At 42.9% G+C, this 25457-nt stretch overlaps 2 protein-coding genes across 7 annotated transcripts in view; both read left to right on the top strand.

Moving 5' to 3' along the window:
* The first annotated feature begins 1215 nt into the window (after positions 1–1215).
* CD59 (CD59 molecule (CD59 blood group)) lies at positions 1216–6591 on the top strand. The gene is made up of 4 exons (XM_040609324.1): positions 1216–1280; positions 3243–3315; positions 3987–4088; positions 5560–6591. Exons 2-4 carry the CDS (start codon positions 3252–3254, stop codon positions 5751–5753), a joined length of 360 nt encoding a protein of 119 aa, XP_040465258.1. The 5' UTR covers positions 1216–1280; positions 3243–3251; the 3' UTR covers positions 5754–6591.
* A 7811-nt stretch (positions 6592–14402) lies between these two features.
* LOC121095113 (golgin subfamily B member 1-like) overlaps positions 14403–25457 on the top strand; it is a 45398-nt gene continuing 34343 nt past the window's right edge. For 5 of the 6 annotated variants that reach the window (XM_040609504.1, XM_040609500.1, XM_040609499.1 and 2 more), the window contains exons 1-9: positions 14403–14499; positions 18280–18337; positions 18999–19142; positions 20302–20448; positions 21539–21661; positions 22354–22521; positions 22896–23081; positions 24419–24541; positions 24725–24838. In XM_040609504.1, coding sequence (XP_040465438.1) covers positions 18293–18337; positions 18999–19142; positions 20302–20448; positions 21539–21661; positions 22354–22521; positions 22896–23081; positions 24419–24541; positions 24725–24838 — 1050 coding nt within the window. In that variant the 5' untranslated portion in view covers positions 14403–14499; positions 18280–18292. The other variant, XM_040609502.1, reaches the window with a different exon arrangement.

The raw sequence follows: 25457 nt of genomic DNA, 5'->3' as shown, positions 1-25457 counted from the left end.
AACCAAAACCTAGAAGTTGCTGTGCAAGCTATTCCAGTAGTGGGTATTTCCCCCCCCCCCCCCCCCCCCCCTTAAATTAATCTCTCATCATCTATGCAAAGAATTTAAGGTGGAAAATTCAGACCGAGTTGGAAATACCCTTTGTGATGACACAGGGGACAGTCTCTCTGACAAAGGATACATTTCCCAGCTGTCAGGAAGGGAAAACGGGTTAATGTTCAGCTATGGCTGAAGTTCCCAATTCCTCATTGCCAAAATTTTCTAAGTGAATTAATAAATTAAGTGGTTTTTTTTTTATTTCATGTCTTAACTGAGTGGATTCTCATTTAGTAAGTTGCATAAAATAACCCACACCCATCTCAGTCCTGCATCCCTTTGCTTCTGTTGATGGCTTAAACAGAGGTAGAACCTTAAAGACCTTCATCCTATATGCGGAGCTGAGGGATAATTGTCTGCGCTGCAACACACCAGCAGAACCTGATTTAAGTTGTGAGTGCTTGAGGGTTTACTCTAGGTTTAACAAATGAATCGGCAGTCGTGTTGTGGCAACAAAAATAAACCCAGAGTACCTTGTTAAATATGACTGGTAGTTACAGGCATTTCATATATTCATGTACTCAAGCCAGTGTTCAATTTTTTTCTTCTTTTTTTGTCTGAACAGCACTGAACTAAACCTTATCACGTTACAGACCCCACCGTCGGTGTCCTCAACTACGTTTCTGTTGAACGCTGAAGGAGAGCAATTATTATTAGGATTTTTTTCTCCCCCAAAATAGCATCGAGCTCACTCTCTTAATAACACAAAGCCGGGGTTCCGTGCCCTCGGCTGTCGCTGGGGGTGCTCAGCCCCCCACCCACCCGCCGCTGCAGGGCAGCTGCCGCTCTCTGCTCCGCGTTGCTTCCCTTCCCGGGTTCTAAAAGTTCCCGGTTTTGCTGAGGTCCCATCTATGAATACATCCCAATCACCGAGCCGCGGGGGTGCAGGCGGGCCCCGCGCCCCCCCCCCCGGGAGCACGCCGAGCCCCCCGGGCGGGGGTAGGATCCCCCCGTCCCGTCCCCCCGCAGAAGCCCGGCGCTGTGCGGGGAGCCCGGTCCCCCCGGCCCGGCCGCGCGCGGAACTGCCCCCCGCGGGTGCGGGGCCGGGGGCCGGGCCGGGGCCGCCGCTCCGCCCCGGGGGCGGCACAGTCGGGCGCGGCACAGCCGAGGGAGGCGCCGCCGCAGCCGGGCGGGCAGAGGCGCGGGGCCACGGGCAGGGGGCTGCGGGCGGGGGCCTGCGGCAGGTGAGCGGAGCGGGCGGCCCCGGCGGCGGGCGGGGGGCGGCGGGGGCGGCGGGGATGGTGTGGGGCTCCCCGGGCCGTGGCTCTGAGTCACGGCGGCACCGCAGTGCGCTAAGCGGGGCGGCCTGCGGCGCCCGGGGCAGGCGGGCGGCACCGGCGGGGGGTCCCGCGGAACCGAACGGAGCACGGCAGGGGGCGGGCTGCCCCCCGCTGGGTGCCGCGGTGCGGTGCGGTGCGGTGCGGTGCGGTGCGGTCCCCGGCCGAGCTCCGGGGGGGGGCTGCGGAAGCCCTGCGCCGCCGCCCCGCAGCACGCCTTTCCTTCGGCTTGGGAAAGGTTTTCCACTTTGTTGCTTTCAAACCGTGGCATATATCGCTCTTCTTAATTTCTTTTAATGCTAACAAACATTTTATTGTTGTCTCTGTCGTTCAGGAGTACAGGAAATATGACGGATTTCCATGAGTAATTCACTCGAAATAGATCGGTTGAATTACTACTGTCAAAGCTGTTACGCTGGCTGTGATCATTTTATTAATCGACCTTATATTTATTTTGCTCTTCATTCGGTATGGCTGAGGCATTTAAGCCAAAAAAAAAAAAAAAAAAAAAAAAAAAAAGGTTTTATTCTGCTGACACGGTTGGGTGACTGAGGGCTGCTGGAAGATCCCAGGGAGGTTCTTGTTGCTGCCCAGAACACTTACTGCTTTATCCATCCGGCTAACAGCTCTTCTGCAGATCTACGTCACTGTGGGATGAGCCTCTGGTCTTGGAAGGCTTCTCACAAAGTTGTTTACTGCAGAAAATATCTCGTCCTGCACATGATGGTTTTGTTTTTCATAGTTTTCCTGCTCAACAGTACATTGTACAGACAGCAAAAGAATTTAGAGGGTGTGCGGTTTGGTTTTTTGGTGGTGTTTTTTGGGTTTTTTTTGTCAGTAGAAAAATTAACTAGCCTTCAGGTTGAGAAGGATTTCAGTACTGGTTTGCAATGAAATAATCTTCTTAAGTCCACAGTCAATCTTCTGGGAGGAAAAAAACCTCCATCCCAGATGATGGGTCTGCCACACTAGACTCTTAGCTGCATGCAAGTGGTGTTAACAGGGTCAAGAGCAGCGATGTGACTGTTTCACTGCAGTCTTATCATGAGTGAAACTTGTTATCTGAATGCCTTCAGTTCTTTTGGACTTCCAATCCCACTTGGGCATTGGAAGACAAACATGCAACCATGCCCTCCTAGCACAAGTATGCTCCTTCTCTCCCCCCAGATCCTCCTGGCACCTGGTGTGAATAGCCCTCTCTGCAATAGCAGGGATTTTTTAGGAGTCGATACAAATGTTTGTAGTTCAGACTCTGTGTGCACAAGCCTAGCCAGTAACTCTTGGAGCTGCCCTGTTAAAAAACATTCCTGACCTTCCTATCTCACTGCTGCCTATGGATTACGGTAATGCACTTGGTGGGTTATTGCGTGCGTCCGACCCTCAGCGAGGGGGAGAAATTTTGGGAGTGCAGAGGCACAAACCTCCTTAGTGCAGACAAATCTTTTGCAACCCCATAAGAGAGAAGACAGAAGCATGGTCTGGCCCCAGGGTTATCAGGGAATTGCTGTAAAACAAAAAGCATATGAGACCTAAACGGCCTTTCTTTTTGGTAGGTGGATGTGTAGCTGTAAGAATAGGGAGACCTGTGGAATGGTGTAATCAGAGGGCAGAAAGGAGACCCACCTACAGCCTATTGGGCTCAAATCTCAGTTCTTGGAATTAAAATCCTGTTCTCAGAATAAAAATCCTCTCTTGGAAAGTGCTAAGTTACTTTTCTCTCTTCTCTTCCACTACTTTTCCTGGCCAATGCCTTCACTTTCATACTGAAATCAAGTCTTGAAACATCGATTCCTCACCATGTTTTGTCCTAGTTTTGTACAGCTTTTAAGTACAATAAACATGTAACATCTCCATATGCCTTCAAATTAGGGAACAAGCATGATCAAGATGAACTGCATCCTGTTAACCGCCTGCATCATTCTGGTTGCTTTTTGTAGTTCTGGTGAGTATAAGTGCCATACTTTTCCTGATGTAATGTTATGACAGGGGCTGAGGAAACCAAAGGAGAAAATGTTGGAGAAGGAAAAATAACAAGAAAAGCCTGGATTATTTAATACCAGTTCGGGGAATGACAGGGAGCATGGAAGTTGCGCTTAGTTTCTGTGGCTGATTATCTTTGGTTGGAAGAGAGAATCGGGTGCAGAATATGATGCTGGTTAACATGACAACAGACGGTTGTGTTTTGCTGCTAAAAGGTTGGGTTCTTGTGATGTGAATTGGAAACTAGGTGTATAGCACAGGAGAGAGATGCGGTGAAATAAAGGAGGGATAGAATAACATTCTGCTGAAAGTGTCTCCTGTTGTCTGTCCTTTTGGAAAAGGCAGTCTTTAAGAGTAGATAAAAGAAGCAAACATTTAATATCTTGTTCTGCAGGTGCATAAAAGTGGTTTTAAAAATGACCTAAGTACATGCTTCAAAGTCTTCCTTTCAAAATTGCCAGTCTCAATTTGTACACTGACAAAAGCTTCTAAATTTTGGCTTAACTCTTGAGTTTAATAACTAGGCATACGTTTTAGACAGATGCACATAGTGATTCTTCTTTCTTTCCTTTTTAATGCTGCTACTGGTTTAGGACTTTATTAGTCAGTAAAGATAAACCCTTGTTGTCTTAGGTTATGCCCTAAGGTGTTACCACTGCGAGAACAGCCCTTCCTTGTGCAAGACCAACAGTACTTGCTTAGCGACTGAAGACACTTGCGTGCAGATGAAATTTGGTATGTATACTGTCCTACAGACCTAAAATAAACACGGTTATATCAGTTTTCATTGCCTGTACACTTCTAATCTGGCCTTGGCATGCATTTCTTAGCCTCACTCAAAAGAAGGTTGCGAATACTTCTGAAGGTCATGCTTATATCCAAGCAACTGATAATGATGATTTAGATAGCTGATTTATACTTGTACAAGCTTATACACAGATACCTGTACCTCTGGATTAAAAAACAAAAACAAAACCAAAAATCCCAGCACCCAAGGGAGCTGGAAGAAAAAATAGAAGACAGCATTGACTCTAAAATAAAAAAAAAAACTTTGCTGTGAATTTGTTACACTTAAAGCTGATAAAGCCTGTGTAACCCACAAAATAAATCTGCAGGTGAAGACTTGGTCGTTTATGAACTCACACTATTAAAAGAAATTATCTTTTCCTGAGAGTGAAGTGACCTGCATCTCAGGAAGATGGTTGAGGATATCCAGGGGACAGTTACTATTCCAGTTGTTAAATAACATTTAAGTAACTGTCTCATTAAAAGTGACAGGAATTTCATTAGAAAAACAGAAGTACTGAGTCAAATGAAAAAAATCTGTGTTCCTGGCTGGATCCCTCTGCTCTAGAAATGGCTGGGCTGGCTTTAGGCGGCGGCAGCCTGGATGGGGTGGGACTGCGCTGTCCCCTGGGATGCTCCCGGCTAAAGCTCCTGACTTGGTGCAGAGGAAGAAAGCTGCTAACACTGCTGGACCAGGATGCTGCTCTCTGCTGCTTGCATCCTAAGGAATTTTCGCTCTTGCTGTTTCCCTTGAGCCTAAACCTTCACGAGCACAAGCTGTAGGCTTTCTAGCATGCGGTCTGCGGTGGCTGTCTGTTGCTGAGTCAGGTGCTTGAGGTGTCAAGCTAGGGAAGGTGGGAGGCAAGGTGTTTGATCTCTGGTGTCCAGGGGAATGAGCAAGAAAAAGGGAGGGCTCCTGTAATATCAGGCTTCATCTTCTGCATGCTTCTGGAAAGGAGACCACTCAGATCCAACGGGACTTATCTACAGCACAAAAACTAGCTGGAGTTACTGGACTTGCTCAGAGTTTTTGAAGAGAGAACAACCCTGCTGTGGGACGATGCAGCTTGAGCTAGGTGGTAACACACTGTCCTTCTCTGTCAGGAGCCCCAGAGCAGGTATCACTGCAGCTCCACCCTGTATCTCCCAGTGGGTCATTGGGACTGAACTGGAAGCACTGGTTAGCTTGAGCTAGAAGTCTGGCCAAGAGCTACGAGAGAGTGCTGCGGAGGCAGGACGGCTTGCTATTGCTATTCGCACTACTGATTCCTAGTGAAGGCAAATTTGCAAACTTCTAAACATTTGCAGCTAAAAAAGCGAGTATGTGGCAGTCTAGGCTACAGAGTGATTCTCTCTCTGTACCAAAAATGGTATTACTTTCAATATTCTCTTAATCTGTTTAATTTTTTTTTTTTTATAGGTAAATTGAGAACCTCCTCCTGCTGGAAGGCATCCCAGTGCAGTATGAATGATATTGCTGAATTCTTCCAGTTGGATAATTTTGAATTCTTTTGCTGCCAACACGACTTGTGCAATGAGAGTGCAATTACTGGGATTAGCAAAGTAGCCTTCAGTATTGCCTCTGCAATGACCATGTTATGGATGCTTCTGTAATAATCCTAATTTGTATGCCATACTTTCAAGCTGAAATTATACAAAATCATTAACTCTTTTCTGAATTGTACTTGCATTTTCAGTTCCTAACCGTGGGCAGAACATTACCTTTGAATTTTAATTTCAGTTTCTTAAGGTTCTGTCTGTTAAATCACTGTTTCCATTCATGGGAAGGAGACAGGTGTTGTTACCAGTTGTAGGGAATTCAGGTATTTTGGCACCTGCCCTATTCATGGGCAAATAACTTGTTATGAAGTAGTGTTATCTTGTGGAGAACCTGGGCAAACTTCAGTGGGTGATGTGAAAATGAAGGATTACTATGGCTTTTATGCTGGAAAACTATAATTTGTAACTGTCCCATACATTGTAATTATCTTTGGTTCGGATTTCTGTGTTTGGTGGTTGTTTTTTTTTCTGGATGCTCCCTTGTCATACACCAGGCAGTGGATTTGCTCTCAATGCAAGAATTGTTGGATCATAAGTATGAACTTCCTGTGGTCTCCATGATGAGTATGGAAATACTCAATTTCAAGTGATGTAGACTCTTTTGTTCCCATCATTGTAACAATTTCTTTCTTTTTACAAGCCAATGATGCAACCTTGTAAGTACTGTTATCTTGGGAGAAGGCATCCAAATTTCTTCAACCAAAATCAGATTAATGCTAAAAGTGAGAACACTTTTCCCTCTTTTTATATTTCTGTAAGCACACAGACACGTGCCAGCTTTTTTTTTTGCTTTTCCTTATACTTTATCCATGTCTAAGATTTTAACTGAGCATGTGCTTTGCACTGAGTATTTATTGGCATACTGAAATTGTGTATAAAATGCTAAGAAATTCAAACAGCACATCTAGTCTAATTTTCCCACATAGTTAGCTTCTGGGTTTCGGTGAAGCCAGTAACATGTAAATTTAACCCTTCAAGCTTCCACCTAAGAGTATTAAAACCTTGCAGAACTTTATATTTTTACTTTTATGCAACTCTAGAAATGGCAATACAAAATATACGTGTATTTATATAGCATGAATAAAACCTGCTCAGTTTGTATGTGTAAGAGGTCTGGAGCTGAACTGTTCTGTGCATTGCTCTGCCTCGGCAGTGTAGACAGACCTTTGATACTTCTGCAGTACTTAGGGACCTGCTCAGTCAGGTACAATGTCAAGTTCTCCTTTTTATCTTCTGGAACTCCTGGCATGTCCCTGCAAGACTTGTGGTCTATTGCTGATAGTATACTCTCTTTTTGAGGACCCCTGCTTGTGCTATGCAGGGTGCCAGTGACACCAGTTCACCCAGTCATAACCAGGGTGTTACTCCAAATCCATGATGTGTTCTGCAGTGTATCTTAGCTATGAGAGTATCCTGGGATCTCTGTGATCGCCAAAATATGGAAGTCATCCTGTCTTTGATTAATAAAAATGTCAAAAAAGAAAACGTGTGGAGTGTGGTTATTTATTGTCACGCTCTTTACAGCTGGATATAACTCTAGTCGTTTCTGTGTGAGATGGATCCATGCTTCCCCTGCAGAGAGTCCCAACAAGTGGCAGGTAGGCTCCTCGCGCTTCTCCGGAGCTGGGTGCTACGTGTAGTCGGTTAGTTTTGCCAGGGTGGTTATTTGCCTTCGGGAACTGTTTGATGGGACAAGGGGTAATGGTTTTAAGCTAAAAGAGGGTAGCTTCAGACTGGGTACAAGGAAGAACTGTTTTACAATGAAGGTGGTGAGAGACTGGAGCAGGTTGCCTGAAGAGGTGGTAGATGTGGTCCCTCAGTCTCTACTGCTTGAGAATTGTCTCTTTGAAGCTGTGAATATGCCACGATTTGGGGGGAAAGAAATAAGAGTTCTCCCTGTGTGAGTGTTTTGCCAGCTGAAGCATGGCATGTAGCATGCTTACTGTGATTGCTCTTGGAGCAATCCTGCCTGCAGTCTTCCTCCATAGCATGTTTTTATTCTCCTATGTACTGATTAGATTTCTTTATGGAAGTATTGGTTGTTTCTTCTCTTCCCCCCTACCCCAGTGCCCTTAGTTCTTAGCTTTAGCTAACTTCTAATACCTGTTTCAGGAGGGAAAACCATTACATATGATACTCCCTAAGTTGTAAATGATCCTAATAGAAACTGTTGGCTTGAAGTATGTGGCCAAGCTCAATAGAAAGTGTTTTAATTGATACTTGTGAAGCCAGACAACTGGAAAATGCTATTTTCCTCATCTCTGACAGGCTAATTAGACTTTGAACTTTTGATGTGCATTCTCAATCCAACAGGTACTAGAAGTAGTGATTTGAAGTTGCATTAGAAAGAAGAAAAGTCCTTGATTTCCCAGTCTCTTGTTCTTCCATCTTTTTATTTCCATCTCATTAACAAAAGCAGACACTTGGAAGACAGTAATTTCTACACAGTGACTTTTTCCACTGATGTACCACCATTTGTCAAGCTTTTGCTCATTTTAGATGAAAAGTGGTATTAAGGTACTGAGTCAGTGTACAGTTGGGGGAAGGTTTGTGGCAGAGAAGGTACCTTGTGTTCGGCAAGTGAATAGAATCCTTATGCTTAAACTGTCTTGGTTGCAGCGTTTTCACTCCACTATATTGTGTCTCTTTTGATGGTTGGCACTTCTATTCCTGTATGGTTTGCATATGTAAAATATTTCTGATTTTTTTTTTTACTAAGCACAAAAAGCAGCTCTGTATTTTGTCTGTCTGACAACAGTTTGAGCAATCATTTTTAATATTTGTTTTTTGATAGCCTTGAACACTTTGTCTATTCTATCGTATTCCTCCTTCCTTTCTCTACTAGAAGCAACTTGAGCAATGAATCCTTGTGTTTTGCCATCTAGAAGGCCACTTCTTTTGTAAAGGTCAACAGGAACATTGCTTAATTCTTGTGGTAAGAATACACGTAGCAACGTAAGAGAATTTGCTATGATAGCAAACAGCTTTAAAAAAATGACTGCATTTCAAATGGAAAACGTCCGTTTTGTCCCTGTGCTGGGAAAGGTGGATCATTTACACAGGCTGATTCTCATCTTATGCCATTTACAAGCTAAATGCTGATGCAAGGTTTCACGCTTTGATATATATTTGCATCTTCTAAGCCTGCATGGTGTGGCTGGTGAGCGCTGTCCTGCAGAGAGTTGATGAACAGTGACTGCTGCTTGAACGCTGGCACTTTTCCCACTGTATTACATCCAGATTTGACAACCAGCCCTCATAGATGGGGAACCAGAGCCACCAAAACCTTAGATCAAATACAATTCCAATTAGTGAGAGTAAGGCAATATAGTACAGGGTACCAGTGGTCAATTTTGCATGCAGGTATTGCATCAGTGCAAATCATTGGTTTTGCTTCAGGTTTGCATACACTCTAAGAACAGCTCCATCTTTGCTCTGAGCCACAGAGCAAACAGCCCTCATTAGGTTGTTACAAAATTTTCTGTAGCAGCAATTGGTAATTTGCTTGTATAGCCTTCGTAGAGTCTTGTGACCATTCACTTTCACATCCACCCCTATTCTGCAGTCAATGACTTTTTGCTCTACGTAGCAGTAGGGTTGATGTGTATGACAATTTCTTGACTCTTATTTATATCTAATCATGGCACTGTTACTGGACTGGCAGGAATTTAGCTCTTTTCCAGCTGTAACAACTAATTGCAGGGGCCTCTGGAGGTAGCTGGTCCAATCCCCTGCTCGGGCAGGGCCATTTAAAGCCAGTTGCCCAGGACCACGTCCAGGCGGCTTTTGAATATCCTCAAGGATGGAGACTCCACCACCACTCTGGGCAACCTGTGCCGGTGCTCAGTCACCCTCATAGTGAAAAAGTGTTTCCTGATGTTCAGAGGGAACGTCCTGTGTTTCAGTTTGTGTTCACTACCTCTGGTCCTGGCACTGGCCACGACTGAAAAGAGCCTGTCATCTTTTCACCCTCCCTTCGGGTACTTATGTACATCGGTAAGGTCCTCCCTGCACCTTCTCCAGGCTGAACAGTCCCTGCTCTCTCAACCTTTCCTCATAAGAAAGGTGTTCCAATCCCTTCATCATCTTGGTAGCCCTGTGCTGTACCCTTTCCAGTATGTCCATGTCTGTCTTGTACTGGGGAGCCCAGAACTGGACACAGTACCCCAGGTGTGGCCTCACTGGTGCTGAGAAGAAGGATCACCTTCCCTGAATGGGTGGCAGTACTTTGCCTAGTGCAGCCCAGGGCACCGTATGTCTTCTTCATGGTAAGGGCACATGGCTGGCTCACGTTCAACTTGGTGTCCGCCAGGACCCTGGAGTCCTCTTCTGCAAAGCTGCTTTCCAGCTGGTCAGCCCCCAGCATGTACTGGTGCCTGGGGTTACTCCCAGTCTTTGGGGTGGGTGTCCCAAAATGGGGCTTGGACCCCAGGGACTCTGAAGTTTTGGCCATCCTTGGCCGAAGTTTTGGGAAATGCAGTTGTCAGATATTCCATGTGGTTTAGCTGTGCCCTGTAAGATACAGGATAATGCAAAATACATTCAGGATGAATGGCTGTATTACCATGCAAATGTGTCTGTTGCTCTCTGAAGCCAGTGCTGGGGAACTTGCCACTAGTGTCTGGGGGTTTTAGTGTTTTTGTCTTGTAATTATCAAAATGGTTTGCTCTGTTCTGAATTACTGGCATGAATAAACCCTCATACTTAGCTGCTCATCCTTGGAGCATGCTTTTTGTGCCAATATGCATCATTTATATAGTAATGGCCATCTGATCATCAGACTATTCTTCCCTGCATCTAGTTCTCAATATTCACTGCTCTCATAACCATTAGTCCTTTTTTTTGGAGGGGACACACAAATTCCTGAAGGAGTTATTTTTCCTTATAGGAACAAGGAGGTAGCAATTGGAAGCAACAGTAGCAGCAAGCAGTGTGTGCAGAAATTTGTTCTTGTGATATGTCTTTGCCATTAATTTCTCCTTCAATCCCTCTTCCTGCTTTCTGTCTTCTGCGTGGTGGTGACTAGCTGTCCTTTGACTTGAACTTGGGCATGGAGAGCTTGTAAGCCCCATGGTACTGCTGGGAAGGTGGGGCTGATATACCTGGTTGGTAGGGATTTTGCTTTAGCCCGTCTGAAGTCCTTTAGTTTTACCATCACTCGTCTAAGATAAGGTGGGATGTCTCCCTGCTATTTCAGGATGAAGGAAACTGTGAAAAGAAGCAGATGCCTGGGAAGAAACAGACAGGCAGAGCAAGCCATTTCCTCTCACTGCTGGTTGGAGTGAGAGGAATGGGGAGGCTGTCCAGTGGGGAGATTTTATTTTATAAAATAGAGGAGGAATTGCTAAAATATTAAAGTCCCAACAGAGAACTGCATATTAAGTATGTTGCTGTTGTGCTAATGGAGGCAAATGGATGCTGCTGTTATATCAATATTAAAAGCATTTAATAACAGCGGTGTTCCTCCAGTTGGAACTGTGAGTTTAATGTGTCTGCATCTGAGGGGCTTGGATCTTGCTGGTAAACACAGTCAGTCCTAGGGCTGGCATCAGAGTCAGGAAGTTCGGCTGCGAGCTTGGCCTACACATCCAAGCCAGCATCATCTGTAAGATGCCCGTGTGTGTTCAGGCAGAAACTAGCACGCTGCGCTTTCCCAGTCGATAACACAGTGTTCATATTGCACTAGCAGGACACTGATGATGGCATTCTGCATTTTAGAGAGGGAAAAGAGAGCAGCTAACTGGCTGTGCGATCCCTGAAAGAAGTAGTTTGTCATTTCCACTCCCATCTTTCCAATAATTTATACACTGGGATAAAACAAAGGTCTGCTGCTGATGATATATCTATGGGTTTATATGCCTCATTGATTATTACAGTATGACAACTTACACCGTAGGAAAAACTGTTCTGGAGCCTAGAAAAGTGAAAGGTTAAAAAAGCTTTTGGTTCCTTTCGCTTAAGTGGAACGAATAAAACAGAGTGTCTGGAGCAAAGTTTCAGAAAAGAAAGTTTTCTGAAATGAGAAACTGATTCTGAAGAATCAATTAAGATGATGATACAGGTATAAACACAAAGCAGCAGGGACTTAAATACAGAGCGTTCCCGCAGGCAACAATAACATGCACATCCCCATATAGGAGAACTGCAGATTCCGTGATTCCTGCCTCTTGCAGAGACCACAGGACAGACTCTACTCGGAGACTGACCTTTCTTTACATGTGAGCCTTTTATATTGACATCTTTTTGCATGGACCTTCTGCTTTTGCTGCTCTTGGTTTTACCTTGAAGCCCCAGGTGTTTATTTAGCTAAGGATGAAGATGGCTGTGCTATAACAGTGGCTATTAGCAGAATTTCAATATTTTAGATACAGCACAGAAAAATCGCTGCTCAGAAATGAAGGAGGAAAAATTACCTGAATATAGATGGACTTACAGTTTGGACTATTGCACCTGAACCCTCCCTCCTGCAAATGAAAATCTCTGCATGTGATCCCATGTTGATGCCATTTAAGTGGTGAGGAGTCTTGCATTGATTTAGGTGCTCCTGGGATTCCAATCCCAGCACTGTTCTGGGTCTAGCTGAGTTACGGCACGCTACTGCCATTCAGGAATAATAACTTCACCATTCCTCACTGCGCAGGTTTGGTTTGATGCTTGATATAATTTAAAATGGCTACGTATCCCACATTGGTGGCCCAGGATGAGGGGGAAGCACATTCACTCTCATTTTCTCCTTTCTGACAGCTATTTAGAGATGCTACTTTGGAGCAGGTTTGGTGAAAGACAAACAAGGCTATGGAGATACTGCAGAATGGGGCTAAAATAATGAAGGTTACAGGTTGAGTAGATGGAGGTTGTGGTCAGATGCACTCTGATACTTGTTTTGGAGACTGCTGCAAACCTAAATTGACTGAAGCAAGAAACAGTGCAAATGTGATTGTCTGCTTCATGTTCTACTGGATGCATGAGGGCTAATTGGTGAGTGCAGCAATGAGAATACTGGCTTAAAAGTTTCCTTTGGCTTTCATTAAAATGCACAATATCTTTGAATCACTAGCTAGCCCAACAGCACCTTGAGGGTGTGACACGATATTTTTTCCCCCCACTTGTATGACTCCCAAAGAAGCCTTTATCTTCCTGAACGATCTGTGCTGCGTTCAAGCCTGCAGTGCTGTAGTTCATTAATGCTCAGACTCCTACTTCCAGAGATGCTAATGTCTTCCAGAGAACTTCAGGTACCCATCATCATCAGCTGTCATATTACTAAATGCTCAAGGCATGGATAAGAACACGCACAACGCAGTATGATAATTTACCTCACATCCAAAACGGATGAAGATAGTCTGCAGCGTTGCAGCCGGAAAAAAAGGAAAGTGATTAAAATGACAACCACATCTTGAAATCTAATAACTTTTAGAGTCTGATGGGTGTCTTTCTTCCTGTTCCCTGTCATTTTCATATTGTATTCTCCTGTAAATTAAGGCTTATTCTCTGCTCCAGGTGCTGCAGGATGAACTGATGCTTGTCGGGGAAAAGCTGGGGCTGGGCTGTACAGAGAGCAGGCAGTGCCAGGTACTGCTGGAAAGCTGCAGTGTGCACACAGGGAAAAATGACTGTCTGAGCTATTAGAGAAGGCAAAACACCGAAGCTGCTGCTGTCAGGCATGATATACAGCTTGCTTTTGCACTTACAAGTGCCTTCTACCCCAGAAAAAACTGGAGGTAGTTTTCTTCTTTCTGCTTAAAGACTTTCAATCCGTTCCTTTCCCTGAAAGCAAGATCAATATAATTATTGTGAAGGAGATTCCTGTCCCTAACTGTACATCAACCAGTCTCTATCGTATGAAAGTGTTTTAATATATGTTAGTTTACATGAGGCAGTGACATTTTACTGGAGGCTTTGGCAGTGTTTGTGTGTAAGCGTAATGCACCGAAGGCCAGCCCAGCCCAGCTCTGGAGAGAAGGGCTTTGCCTCTGGGAAGCTCAGAGCTGTCTGCCAGGGATCGAAAATGCGCTTGAACCCCCGAGATAATGCCAGCAGCATCATACCTGCTCATTTGGAAGGTGTCGAGGCCCCGTGTAAACCCACATTTGGGGCGCCTCGGTTTGGCTGGGACACATGAGGTGATTCATGGCTCTGGGCACTCTCCAGGCTGCCTCGCAGCCTCCCTGGCCGTCCATCATGGCGCCCATCCCCTGCCGGCCTTCGAGGCCTCCCCGCAAGGAGTCCCTGATTTCTCCTGGGGTGTCACTTTTTCCCCTCATGTTCAGCTTGTCTTCCTGACTGGAATTCTGCCAAGGATGTCTGGTCTCTTGGGCAGGGTCACACCATCCTCCCCTGTAGGAATTCTCCCTCAGGCTGGGGAAGTGCCCCCAGCTCATTCACCTTCTGGAACCTTCTCTGCTCTTCCACTGAATCATTACCTTCAGCTCGTTTTTTTATTGTTTTTGGGGATCTTTTTATTTTTTTCCTTGGGTAACATTTTTTCCCCTGCTTTTATTGGCTTGCCAAGACGAGCAGTTCCCAGTTCATTGTACCCTCCATCACCTGCAGGCTTTTGGCGGCAGGAGAGCAGCACCCTCACCGCCTCTGAGGGACAGGGGCCGCGCCTGAGGGGCTCTGAGGGGCGGGACGGGGGGGACGCGGGGTCCTCCGTGCCGCCAGGGGGCGCCACCGCCGCCGCCGGGTGACGTCTGCCGCCGGGGCGCGGCGGAGGCTGCGGGGGCCGCGCTAAGAAGGCGGCGGCGGCGGCGAGCTGCTGTGCTTGGCGGGGCCCGCCCGCCCCACCGCCACCCCGCGGGTGAGTGCTCCGCTGCGCTTCCCCCCTTCCCGCCGCCGGTGAGCTCTGCGGGGCCCGGGCCCGCGACGGAGAGCCGGGCCGGGCCTGTCCCCGCCTCCCGGGGGGCGGCCGGGGCCCCTGGGGCCTTGGGCACAGCAGGCCGGGCCCGGAGAGGCGGGGCGGCTGGGGACGCTCGGGTGGCCGCCGGGGGGTGCGGGGGGTGGCCCTGCCTTGTGCCCGCGGCTGAGGGGGGCTGAGGGGTGCTGTCCTCCGCGGGGCTTGTGCCTGAGGCGTTCCCCGGGGAGCCCCGCCGAGCAGGGGCAGGCGGGGGGCGGCACGGCCGCCTGGGGCCTGGGCTGCGGGGGCGCCGGGCGGGGGGGGCCGCGGCTGTGGGGTGGCAGCTGCGGGCGCTCTGCCCCCTCCAGGGCTCCGCACTCGCCTGTTCCTTCTCCAGGGCTGCACTCTTATAAAATTGCATTCCCCGTTTATATTATTTTTAAATTATTATTTTTAAAAGGAAAGCGTGGTTCGTGTTCTTAAGCGACGCTGTTATAATAGACACAAGTAACAGCTATATAAAAGTCTTGCTAATTAACTTTATAGAGTGCTTGCGGTTTGATTAACACGGCTTCAGCGTTCGTGCGCCTTTGCTGTATGTCATATGTTTGTGCGGGTTTTGCTCAAGAGCATTTAAATTGCACGGGCCATTCGTTTGTGCGGGTTTTGCTCAAGAGCATTTAAATGGCACGGGCCATTCGTGAACAAGTTTAGCTTATTCAGCAGGAGTACCGACATCTTGGTAACCCATCAAACAAGGATAAAAGCAAAAATGGGCAGATCTAACAATAAAATAATTATATTAAAATGCTTTTCTTTCAGTGGCTGTGTTTAAAGCACAACATTTTTCTAGGAAATGGGTTTAAAATAAAACAGAGTTTTTACACACTTGTGCTATTGTCTTTTTTTCTACTGTAGTCTTGTGGAAGAGAGGGGAAAGGGGACTACCACCACCTTCCTTGGTAGTAAGAGAGGCAGAGCTCTGCCTCAGAGTCTGTATTTCTGCAAGAGAAGGGGGAAGGTGCTACCTACATAGCTTCATAGCGGGAACTCAAATGAGTGCTCTTTGAAGCCATTTTTTATATCAGAAGGATTTTGGAATAAGTGTTGGGAAAGTTAGAAAAACATAAGGAGTGCTGTGGGATTCAGCAAGTAAGCAGTTTCTCTGTCTGTCTAGTCATCCTGATAGGTGTTGTATGAATACAGTTCAATATTTTTGCTATGTAGACTGGTCACCCTCAAGCTGTGGGACTTCTGTGACTGCTTCAGTATGAGCTGCTGCTGCAATCTGTCCTGTGCACTGTGTGGTGCTCCCGGGTGCCCCTTGTGCCGGGCCCTGCAGTATCTGACCTACCCAGATACGTAGTTGGTTTTTCTACCTGGATTTGGCTGCAGCTAGTGCCAGGACAACACAGTGGACGTGTATGAAGGCAAAGCTGCCAGTGGGACTTTTCTTTTTGGTAATAGCCTGTTGTGGTAAGAGCCAAAGCCTTAGTTGTACTGTGAGTGTCAGAAGAAACTTGTTTCATAAAATTAAGTGGGCCTCTGTTGTATCTCATGGAATTTGTGAAAGATTCAGCTATGCCAGTTCTTCAGTGAAGAAGAGATTAACGGAAAAGAATGTGTAGCGAATGGCAAAGGATGGTTATCAACAAAGTAGAATGTGTAAGACGAAGAGCAGGATGAGGTACTGGCAGCGATGAGGCAATGTGAGACCTTGAAGGTGAGGATGAGCAGTTTGAACTTTTGGGGGAAAGACAAATTGCCTGTCACCGTGAAAGCTGCAGAGGCTAGCCACAGATAATTTGGACTCCCTGTTTCTGTTACGCTGGGTGCTTGATAGTGCTATGACCAGGACGTAGGCTGCCAAAGGAAGGAAAATTGTGATAGAAAACTTAATTGAATTGTGTTTAGTTATACTGCAAGGAGGAGGGATCGAGTTGAGCAGTCCAGCATTCAGATTGCATCTTTCGCAGCTTCAGTGCTTTAACCTTCTGCCTGTACACCAGCAGGAAATCAAAAACATTATTGGTTGACTTCGTGCTGGGTAAGGAAAGCCTGTTCAGTTTCATTTCCCAGCTTGATTTGGAAAACTTGTCAATATGTAGTGTCTCGTAAATAAAAAGACAGCAGAAAGTAGCAGTTAAGGTATTCAGGTAAGGAATGCTGGCACATGAAGTGAGCAAAAGTGATTGCATCAGTCAGAGCTGGAAATGAGCTAAAATATTCATAAATCAAATACAAATGCACCACCACATTACATCTGGTGAGTCATTTTGTCCTCTTTGTACCTGGATAACCCTTTTATGTATCTAGAAATGAGCTTTTTGCTGAGAACAGATTTGATGTTACGGCTCTGGAGTAGTTATGAGAGGAAGGTTTTATTTACAATTTCTGTAATCCCCATCCCTAAGCCCATGGCTGGTTTGTTGATTTTAAAGTTAGAGGAGATCCCTAGCAGAAACCAGTTTGGCCTTGTAGATAATGCAGGCCATAGATTGCAGTCTGTGATTCCTGGTCTTAGTTTTGAAATGATAAACAGCTTTAAAAGCAGCCTTTGCTATCATTCTGCATACTTTTAAAAATAAGCTATGTGCTAATGTTTAGTAGAAACTGCTTTCCAAATTCAGGACTGCTCTGTGTACGCACATTTCACAAGTCTGTAATACAGATTAGAAAGGACACATTATTTTCCTCTGGAGGTCGTTAGATGAGAGTGAAAATTACTGAACAGGCACAGCTTTGCTTTTCAATTTATCCTGCTATTGGGAATGTTGTACAGATGCCGAGCAAGATATGTTAGTCTGCTCTTAAGATTATATCTCCAAGACACAATTTGGAATTTACGGCATGGGCTGTTTTATAGACTTTGCCGGTTTTTTGGTTTTTTTTTTTTTTTGTTTTTTTTTTTTTTGTTTTTTTTTTTTGTTTTTTTTTCCTCAACCAAGTTTGTCGCTATTATTCAGTAAAGGTCTTAACCTTTGAGCTGCCTTGTAACTACTTGGTCTTTAGGATTTTGCTTTTTAAAAAATTTTCGCTTCTTATGGGCTATACTTGCATTTATTAGGAAGCTGCAGCTTTCCATGATTGAAAACTGCGATTATGTGTACATGTGGCTGGTACTTTGCTGCCATTTAGGAATTTGTGGTACTTGATTGTGAGCAAAAGAAGCAAGGAACACTTGCTGTTCCTGGGGATGCAGATGCAGGCGTTTTATATGCTCATCTGTGGCCTCAAGGGTTGCAACACTTATATTTTTCAGATGTGCAGCAGTTGCACAGCATTTAAAGCATTTTGATTTTTTTAGTCTTTATGTATGATTTTATAGAAATACGCGTTGATATAATAATCCCTGTTATATTGCAATGCCAGGCAGCATGTAAGGTCAGGTTAAACATTAGCAAACTGTGGTTTATATCTTCTATTTATATGTGGGAAAAGCAACTATGCTGAATAATACTTTATGGCATTTACTCTCTAAAATCTTCTTTGGATTATTTCTAATAGTATTGACATTTTACTGACTAGCAGTTTTTAGAAAAGGCATATTATGCATATCTTGTACATGATTTCGTGATTTCTCAACAAGTAGTAATGTGGAGATCAGAGGTGCTGTCAGAATTGAACAAACATTAATTTCAAGCATTTTACAGTGAAATATATTGAAAGAAGTGCGAGTTAATTACAGTTATCTGAGAGTCACTGATACTGACTGTGGTATTATTTTGATTTATGTTTTCATAGCCATTGTGAAACTATGTGGAAATGGGGTAGTGGTGATGATTCTCCTTCCAAAACAGTAGTAAGTATTAAGCTACTATTAAAATAATATTTTCTTAAGAATTTCTGACAGAGAGAGCCTTTAATTGATGATGCACTAATCATATATATTTGCTCTTCATAAATAAGTTGCTTAATTAGTTTTGCTGTGACTTTCAGGTTGCGTTCTTGCTTTCTCTGTACTTGGTATTTAATCTCTTGTGCATAACACAGCTGCTCTATTCCTCTTCACTATGCTTATCTTGCTTTAAGAAAGCATATGTAGGAATTACATAAACTTTATCCCAAGTGTAATTTTTTGTGTTTAGTAGCTTCAGTATCAGTATCTTATTGTCACTAGGTTCAGTAACAGTGAAACACAGTAACACTGATTGTTACAGTGTAAATCCAGTAAATTGGGAAATTCAGTTTTCGATACCTAGGACGCTTTGATGGTTTTGCTGTATTTCAAACGAATATTTCTAAACGAGTTTCTAGGATTTATAATTTCATGTGTCTATCAAACTTGCTAAAAGCAGTCTGGTATAGGTACTTATAGTCTATGTAAGTTTTAGTATTGCACTCTTAATAAGATTTGCCGAATGTTTTTAAAAAAACCCAGACAAAAAACAACTGAAGACTTTTTGCAGAAGCAGTGTTGTCTGCACCATTTTGTTTGAACAGAGTATACCTAATGTCTGCAGGCTACAGGCTCACAAGATGCAAGAAGCATGTCGGTGACAGATTTGACTGAGCAGCTGTCAAGTACTGAACAGCTGGTAACGCAGCTAAAGGAGCTTGTCAGAGAGAAGGATGCTGAGCTTCAAAATAAAGATCTTCAATTAAAGGTACCATGTGTGTATTCTTCTCAGAAAGACTATTTAAAAACCCTCTTCAGTCCTGTTTATCATGAGCTGGTTTTGTATGTATGAGCTTACAGTCTGAGAGCTACTCTAGGCATGCAGGAAGGGTTGGTCGCAATGAGCTGTTATGGTTCCTGGATGTTACTGCTTTTTGCTTGTGTGTTTTCCATGCCAAAATCCAAACTGAGTTTGGGTATTATACAGGCAACGTGTGTGCCTTGCATGGGCAGATGCACTTAATAATTGCAATGGATGGACTGACTTTCCAACAGCTCGAGGTGCGTGGTCATTTTAGGCCAAATATGGGGAAAAAAAGCATCCAAATCATTACTGGACATTTAGTGAGATACCAGCTTACCTGAAAATTAATTTCTGTAGATAGTATTTGATTTCTTTTTCCACTATATATATATATCTTTCTGTTGAATAACTATCTCATGATTCATGCTACTATGTATTATCCTCTACTTTTGACTGCTACACATTCTTTCTAGTTCCATCCTTCCTAGTGTCTAGTATCCTGAAGACTGTTGAGGGTTTGTTATTGGTTACTCTGTTGTTTTTTTCAACAGTCATAAGGCTGGTGTGTTCCTGCAGAGAGATTTATTTTTACACTTTAAAAAAATGTCTTCTGTGGACACAGCCAAGTGTAAAATACTGAATTTTCTAAAACTCATTGTAAATTAAGTAATTTCTTTAAATAAAATGGACTATGCTTTTATAGTATTATGGGGGGTGTGTGTGTGTATATATATGTGTGCATATATAGTATGAAGGTGTCATTAATTTTGCATTAGATAAACTAAAATTAACTTTTGTTAAAAAATCAAGCCCTGAATTTGTATTGCTATCAAAAAAAAGGAGAATTTCTAACATTATAATGCTCTGGATTCTATACAATAATAACAACAATGCACAGAAAGTTTAAATAATTAAAGGAAGGTTGTTTCATATATGCAGACCTGTTGCATGTGGCACTATCATGTCTCATCAGGGGGAAGATTTTTCCAGTCATCACTTTAGATTTCTCTCTCGCTCTCTGTGTTTGTGTGGTGTTTTTTTTTTTTTTTCTTTTAATGGAAGAATTGAAGGATGCAATTGTTCATGTAGCTGATTTAGTCCTTCATAACTTTAATGTTTGTAGGAGGAGAAGGAATCTGCTGACGCGAAACTTTCCAAGTTGAAGTTGCAAAACAAAGCCAAGGTTGCATCATTAACCTCACAGCTGGAAGAACTTAAGAAACAGTTATCAGTATCAGGAGGCTTAGAGGCAAAGGCAGAACAAAAAAAGGTAAGTGTCCTTATATTTTAGAGCAAACCATTTCTGTAAGGCTGTAGACAGTTTTGTTTGCTGGACTCAGATGTGCGACTGAAGTTGAAACTTTGAGCTGAGTCAGATTAGGATCAGGGTAGACTGTGTGGGTACTGTCAGTCCATATGTGTATTTGTATTTAATTCTTTTATCTTTCTATAGAAGTTCAGAAAACTCTATATTCCTTTCAAATTGTTTTAGCAAAGAAATTCTTGCTAATCTTCATCTTATTAGCAGCTCAAAGTCTTTAACACATGAATCGGGAAGATAAGTTTGAGAAGAAATGAAAACAAGCCCTAAGTTTTTACTTTAATATCCAAGATAAAAATGGAAAGATAAAAATGTCCTTTGTAGCAAAATGTAAATTAAGTGTTGGAATGTCTCATTTAAGTTACCAGTGTTTTACTGTTGACAAAGATTCTCAGCTCTGTTTGTAGTAGTGCAGTTGTGTGATTCAAAATAGCATATATAAGGCTTTAATATTTCTGGGGTATTTGTTTATTAAAGGTGTGCTGAAGGAGAACAGAAACAAATCAGTTTGTTTACATCCCTAGGTGTCCTTAAAGACACGCAGTAGCTCATTATTTATGCTCCTGATCTATTTTGCTAATAAAAAATATTCCTAGCACTTGATTTCTCTTGTAGGGGCAAATAATTTCTGTAACCTAGTAGTTACTCCTACTGAAATTCTGATCTGAAATGTGCTTATGAATGGCTTAATTTACGCTTCCCCCCCACCCCCCAGTGCTTTTCCCCCCTGTGAGTTACATGGACTACACTTGCCAGATTACATGGGTTACAATTGCCAGAGGAAGTGAATGCCCTTATTGCATATTGCAGTCCGCTTTGTAGTAGTAATTATCATTAATAATTGAAATACAAAGATTTTTACAAGCTTGATGCAAATTCTGTGCCTGATTTATCTGCTTCTGTATGGAATATGTAATCTATAACAGAACTGAAACCCAAGTCATGAGGAAAGTCCCCTTTTTCCCACCAGTGTTATCTGAATAGGTAGAGGTACAGAAGTTAGGTGCTTACAGAATACAAAACTATTGTGTTTTTGCAGGCATCAAAAGATGGCGACCAGGAAAATGCTGCAGCAAATCGTGGGAAAATATTAGTACTGAGAAGGAGAATTGAAGAACTAGAATCCCAGATCACACAAAAAAATGAAGAGTTACAAAAAAAGGTGCTGTTTTATATGATGACAAGTCTGTGGCTTTTCACATTTGCTTACAGGATTATGGTTAAATGTATTTATTTAAATATATTTATGTACTTAATGATATATTACTACATAGTAGAACAAGTTGCTACTAAGATATTCTGCGAGTTTTCTGTTGAGTAGACAGAGAAGTTTATATGTTAGAACCTGCTTGAGGAAATGCAGTGAGAATTTTGTCATTGTGTCTTCAGCAAGGGAATCCTCAAGCATGCTTTTGTAGCCATTTGAAAATGAATGGAATAGTATACATAAATAAGAATATGTGGGTTAATGTTATGTTTGAATCTTGTATTTTGAACAAAGATGCTGGTTTGCTTCAGTTTTTCTTGCTGCAAAAGTAAGTCCTAAGAGGGTGGAATGTAGACAAGGGATAGTTTCATGTTATGGTTTTCATGTCACTGTTTTGTGCAGTGATGTGTTCTGTGGGCAGGACTGTTCATTGTCGAAAGTGGCAGGAACATGAACGCTGCAGAATTTCAAAGAGAAAGGTTCAGTAATTAAAGATTACACTTAAAATTGAACCAGGCTATAAATTTGATTGTAATTTTTTCGGTACCCTAATACAGGAAATAAAGAAATACTGAAAATGTTCACCTGTTCTGTGCTGTAGATGGTGGAAGTATAGCTTACAAGGAATTCTGTCTTTTCATTTTCAGAGTGTTGAATTGGAGGCCCAGCGCTGTCGTGGGGCTGAAATGGATGCCATGCTGGCAGAGAAAGAAAAGAAGTTAGCTGAAAGAGATGCTTATATCATCGATTTACAGATAGCGTGTGGATCAAGTGGTGTTGCCAATGAAACACTCTTGCCCAATGAAGAATTGAAGGTATATTAGCAGCTCAAATATAAAATCTCCATAGAGGTTTCAAGAAATCAACGAATTCTGATGCGTTATACAGTGGATCCTTCTCTGAAGCACAAATCCTCTGCAGTTATTCATGTGAATAAAAATTCTTTACTGATTATTTTCATTTATGTTAGTAGATCTATATTTATTTACTTCTTTTGTCAGTACCATTTATACATAGTATTGACTTCAGAATCTACTGGCAAATTTAATTCAGATTAAACTCAAAATTCAGGTTTGGATTTAATGTTGCTTTAGCTGAGGGAAGGGCTAAGAGGTGTGGCTCTGTGGTGATTGCTATGTCTTTTGTCTGGGTTCATTCTTCTAATTGTCTTTTGCTTTGGGTTCTGAAGAATCAGCTGGCGGTTAAGGAGTCATCACTACAAAGCATGCAGATACTAGTGCAGAACCTTACCAAGAAGGTTGGAGACAGTGAAGAAAAATGTAGCTTGTTTCAGGAACAGATTGAGAGTCTTAAAAATATTCAGAGCAAAGAAAGAGAGCGTTTCCAAGGAAAAGAAGCTACATATATGGAAAATGTAAGTAAATGCACTGCAAAAATATTTACATGCTTTGGTGGGAGAAGTGGTATCTCAGCTGCAGTGTTTCTTTCTCAGTAGTTAAGAAATGCCACTTTTAATTCTGATGATTCTTGAGTAAAAATCTGTATGGTGTTGAAGTGAAAATAACAAAGCAGTAGACAGTTTGTGCTGGTGATCACTGAAGCTGAAAGTTCATGCAAGCAAGGAGTTCAAGCATTTGGCTGATGTTTGTGCATGGAGAAACTAGTGTGTAACAGAGTGAAATGAGCTGTGCAGGGTTCCAGCTGAAGAACCTCCAAATATCTCTTTAGCACTACATCTCAATGTGCAAAATTGCATGCCAGCAACAGTAGTGTTTTTGGATTATTGCAACCATTCTCGGCAGAAATGGCTATTTCACAGATCACTTTCACTTGTGCCATGAGCTACCCGACACACTTTTTGGCATGAAAACATGGAAAAATGGTTGTGTTTTCCTCCTGACTAAAAAATAGCTGAAGAAGTTTGGTGTACTGAAGGGGAAGCTTTTCTAGAAGTTAGCAGCTGATTAACAGGCCAAGACAAACAATAACAACTTGTTAAATAATACTTTAAAAAAAAAAAAAAAAAAAGTAGAACTATGGAGCATGTTACCCGTTCCTTGATGTTACCGCGCTCTTCCAACTCTCTTGGAAGCTTAATCTCAAATTTTAATGTGATGTGCCTGATCTCTCAGCATTTGAGTTCTACCACATATGAAACTTGGTATTTTCCACATCATTTGATGCCTGAGTTTATCTGTAACAAAAATGCTACTTCTGATCCTGAGCGTGACCATACCCATTTAGCAGCACACAGGGAATTAGTTTTGATACAGGAAAGAAGGAAAAATACAAACAGTTGAGACTGTGAAAGCCATTTTGGCGAGCACAATATCATCACAGAGGTATAAATCTGAGTAGGACGTCATGTGAATTTATTCAAAATTGATAGAAACTTGCTAGAAATGAACATGATCAATGTAATCTTTTAGAAATTAGAAGTCTCATAACAATGTCATCCAAAAAAGAAAGGTGAAAATCTGTGATATTGAACAAGAATGGACAGTACCATGCTTCTTGTTTGAAGTTTGTTATTGTGGAATTGAGGCAATTTTTTTGTAATTTCGAGTTTATCCACATGCATCACTGATATCAGTAGTCACTGACTGATTAGTATATTTACTGTTCACTGGAAGCAAATTTCAGGCTTAAGATAGGTACAGCAAGATAATATATTTTTTAGTTAGGCAATTCAGTGTGCTTTTACTGTGCCTTTGTGAACTAGTTTCATATGTACTTTCTATGTGTTTCTAGGTACGTGTGTTTCAAAATATTATCCAGGAAAAGGAAAAGGAACTGGAAGCCCAGAGAGAAAAGCATGAGCAGGAGCTCTTTAAATTAGCTGCTAAATCCGATGCAAGTGCTGACCTAGAACAGGTATGTTGCTTTGGAAACTTAGTAGCTTGCTTTGACTTAAACAAGGAAATTTGGAATCATGTAATTACCATTCTCTGCTGTGCAGTTCAGATGTCTGGTTTGGAAAATGAAGGGAAATCTTTTTCTTTCTCTTCTGAAAGTTTTAACTCCTTTATTGATTACTTGATTATTTTTTTCTGCTAGCTACTGAAGGCCTTGAAACAGAAGCTCCATGAAAAGGAAGAAGTCATGCTGGGAAGGACACAGGTGATAGATGTGTTGCAAAAAGAACTGGATGCCAAGGACCAGCAGTTGAAAGTAAGAAACAGCATACATGAACAGCTAAACTCATCAGGGCAATTACAAGTTTAAAAAGCTGTTTGGTTGTGCACAAAAGATAGCTTTGCATAAAATATTTAGGCATTTCTCTGCGAGGCTTTGACACGTGCTAATAATGCAACCACAGTTGTGCAAAGAAATATTAATTCCAGTCAGGAGATTAACTTAAAGGAGAGGTAATTTCCATAAAATATAAAGCTGTTGACTCTCACCCATAGTTTGTCTTGATTCATTTTGGGAACTTGTCGTGTTGGGGGAGGACTACTGGCTGTCAAAAGATTTCAGCTTTTCTAGTTAGAGACTGCAGTGAGACATAACTGAGGCGCTTCCCCCCCCCCCCCCCCCCCCCCCCCCCCCCCCCCCGAGAGAACATTTTGTTAATTGTGTGCCTTTCCTTTTACTGTATTTCTACTGATTGCAAAAGCAATACCTAATCAAGGTTCTTTGTGTTAAGCACGTGACATGAACTCTGATTATAGCCTTTGAGTGCTGCTGCTTCAGTTCAACAGTGTAGGAAAAGGACGTTGCAGTCTCTCAGACAAGCTTTTGGGACCCTTTCCTGAAACAGGCACGTTACAGCCTGTCTGGGCTGCCAGGT

The sequence above is a fragment of the Falco naumanni genome, chromosome 10 (assembly GCF_017639655.2).
Source record: "Falco naumanni isolate bFalNau1 chromosome 10, bFalNau1.pat, whole genome shotgun sequence".
NCBI classification, from domain to species: Eukaryota; Metazoa; Chordata; class Aves; order Falconiformes; family Falconidae; genus Falco; species Falco naumanni.
Note: the sequence above shows the minus strand (reverse complement) of the source record. Positions and strands in the feature narration are given on the sequence as shown.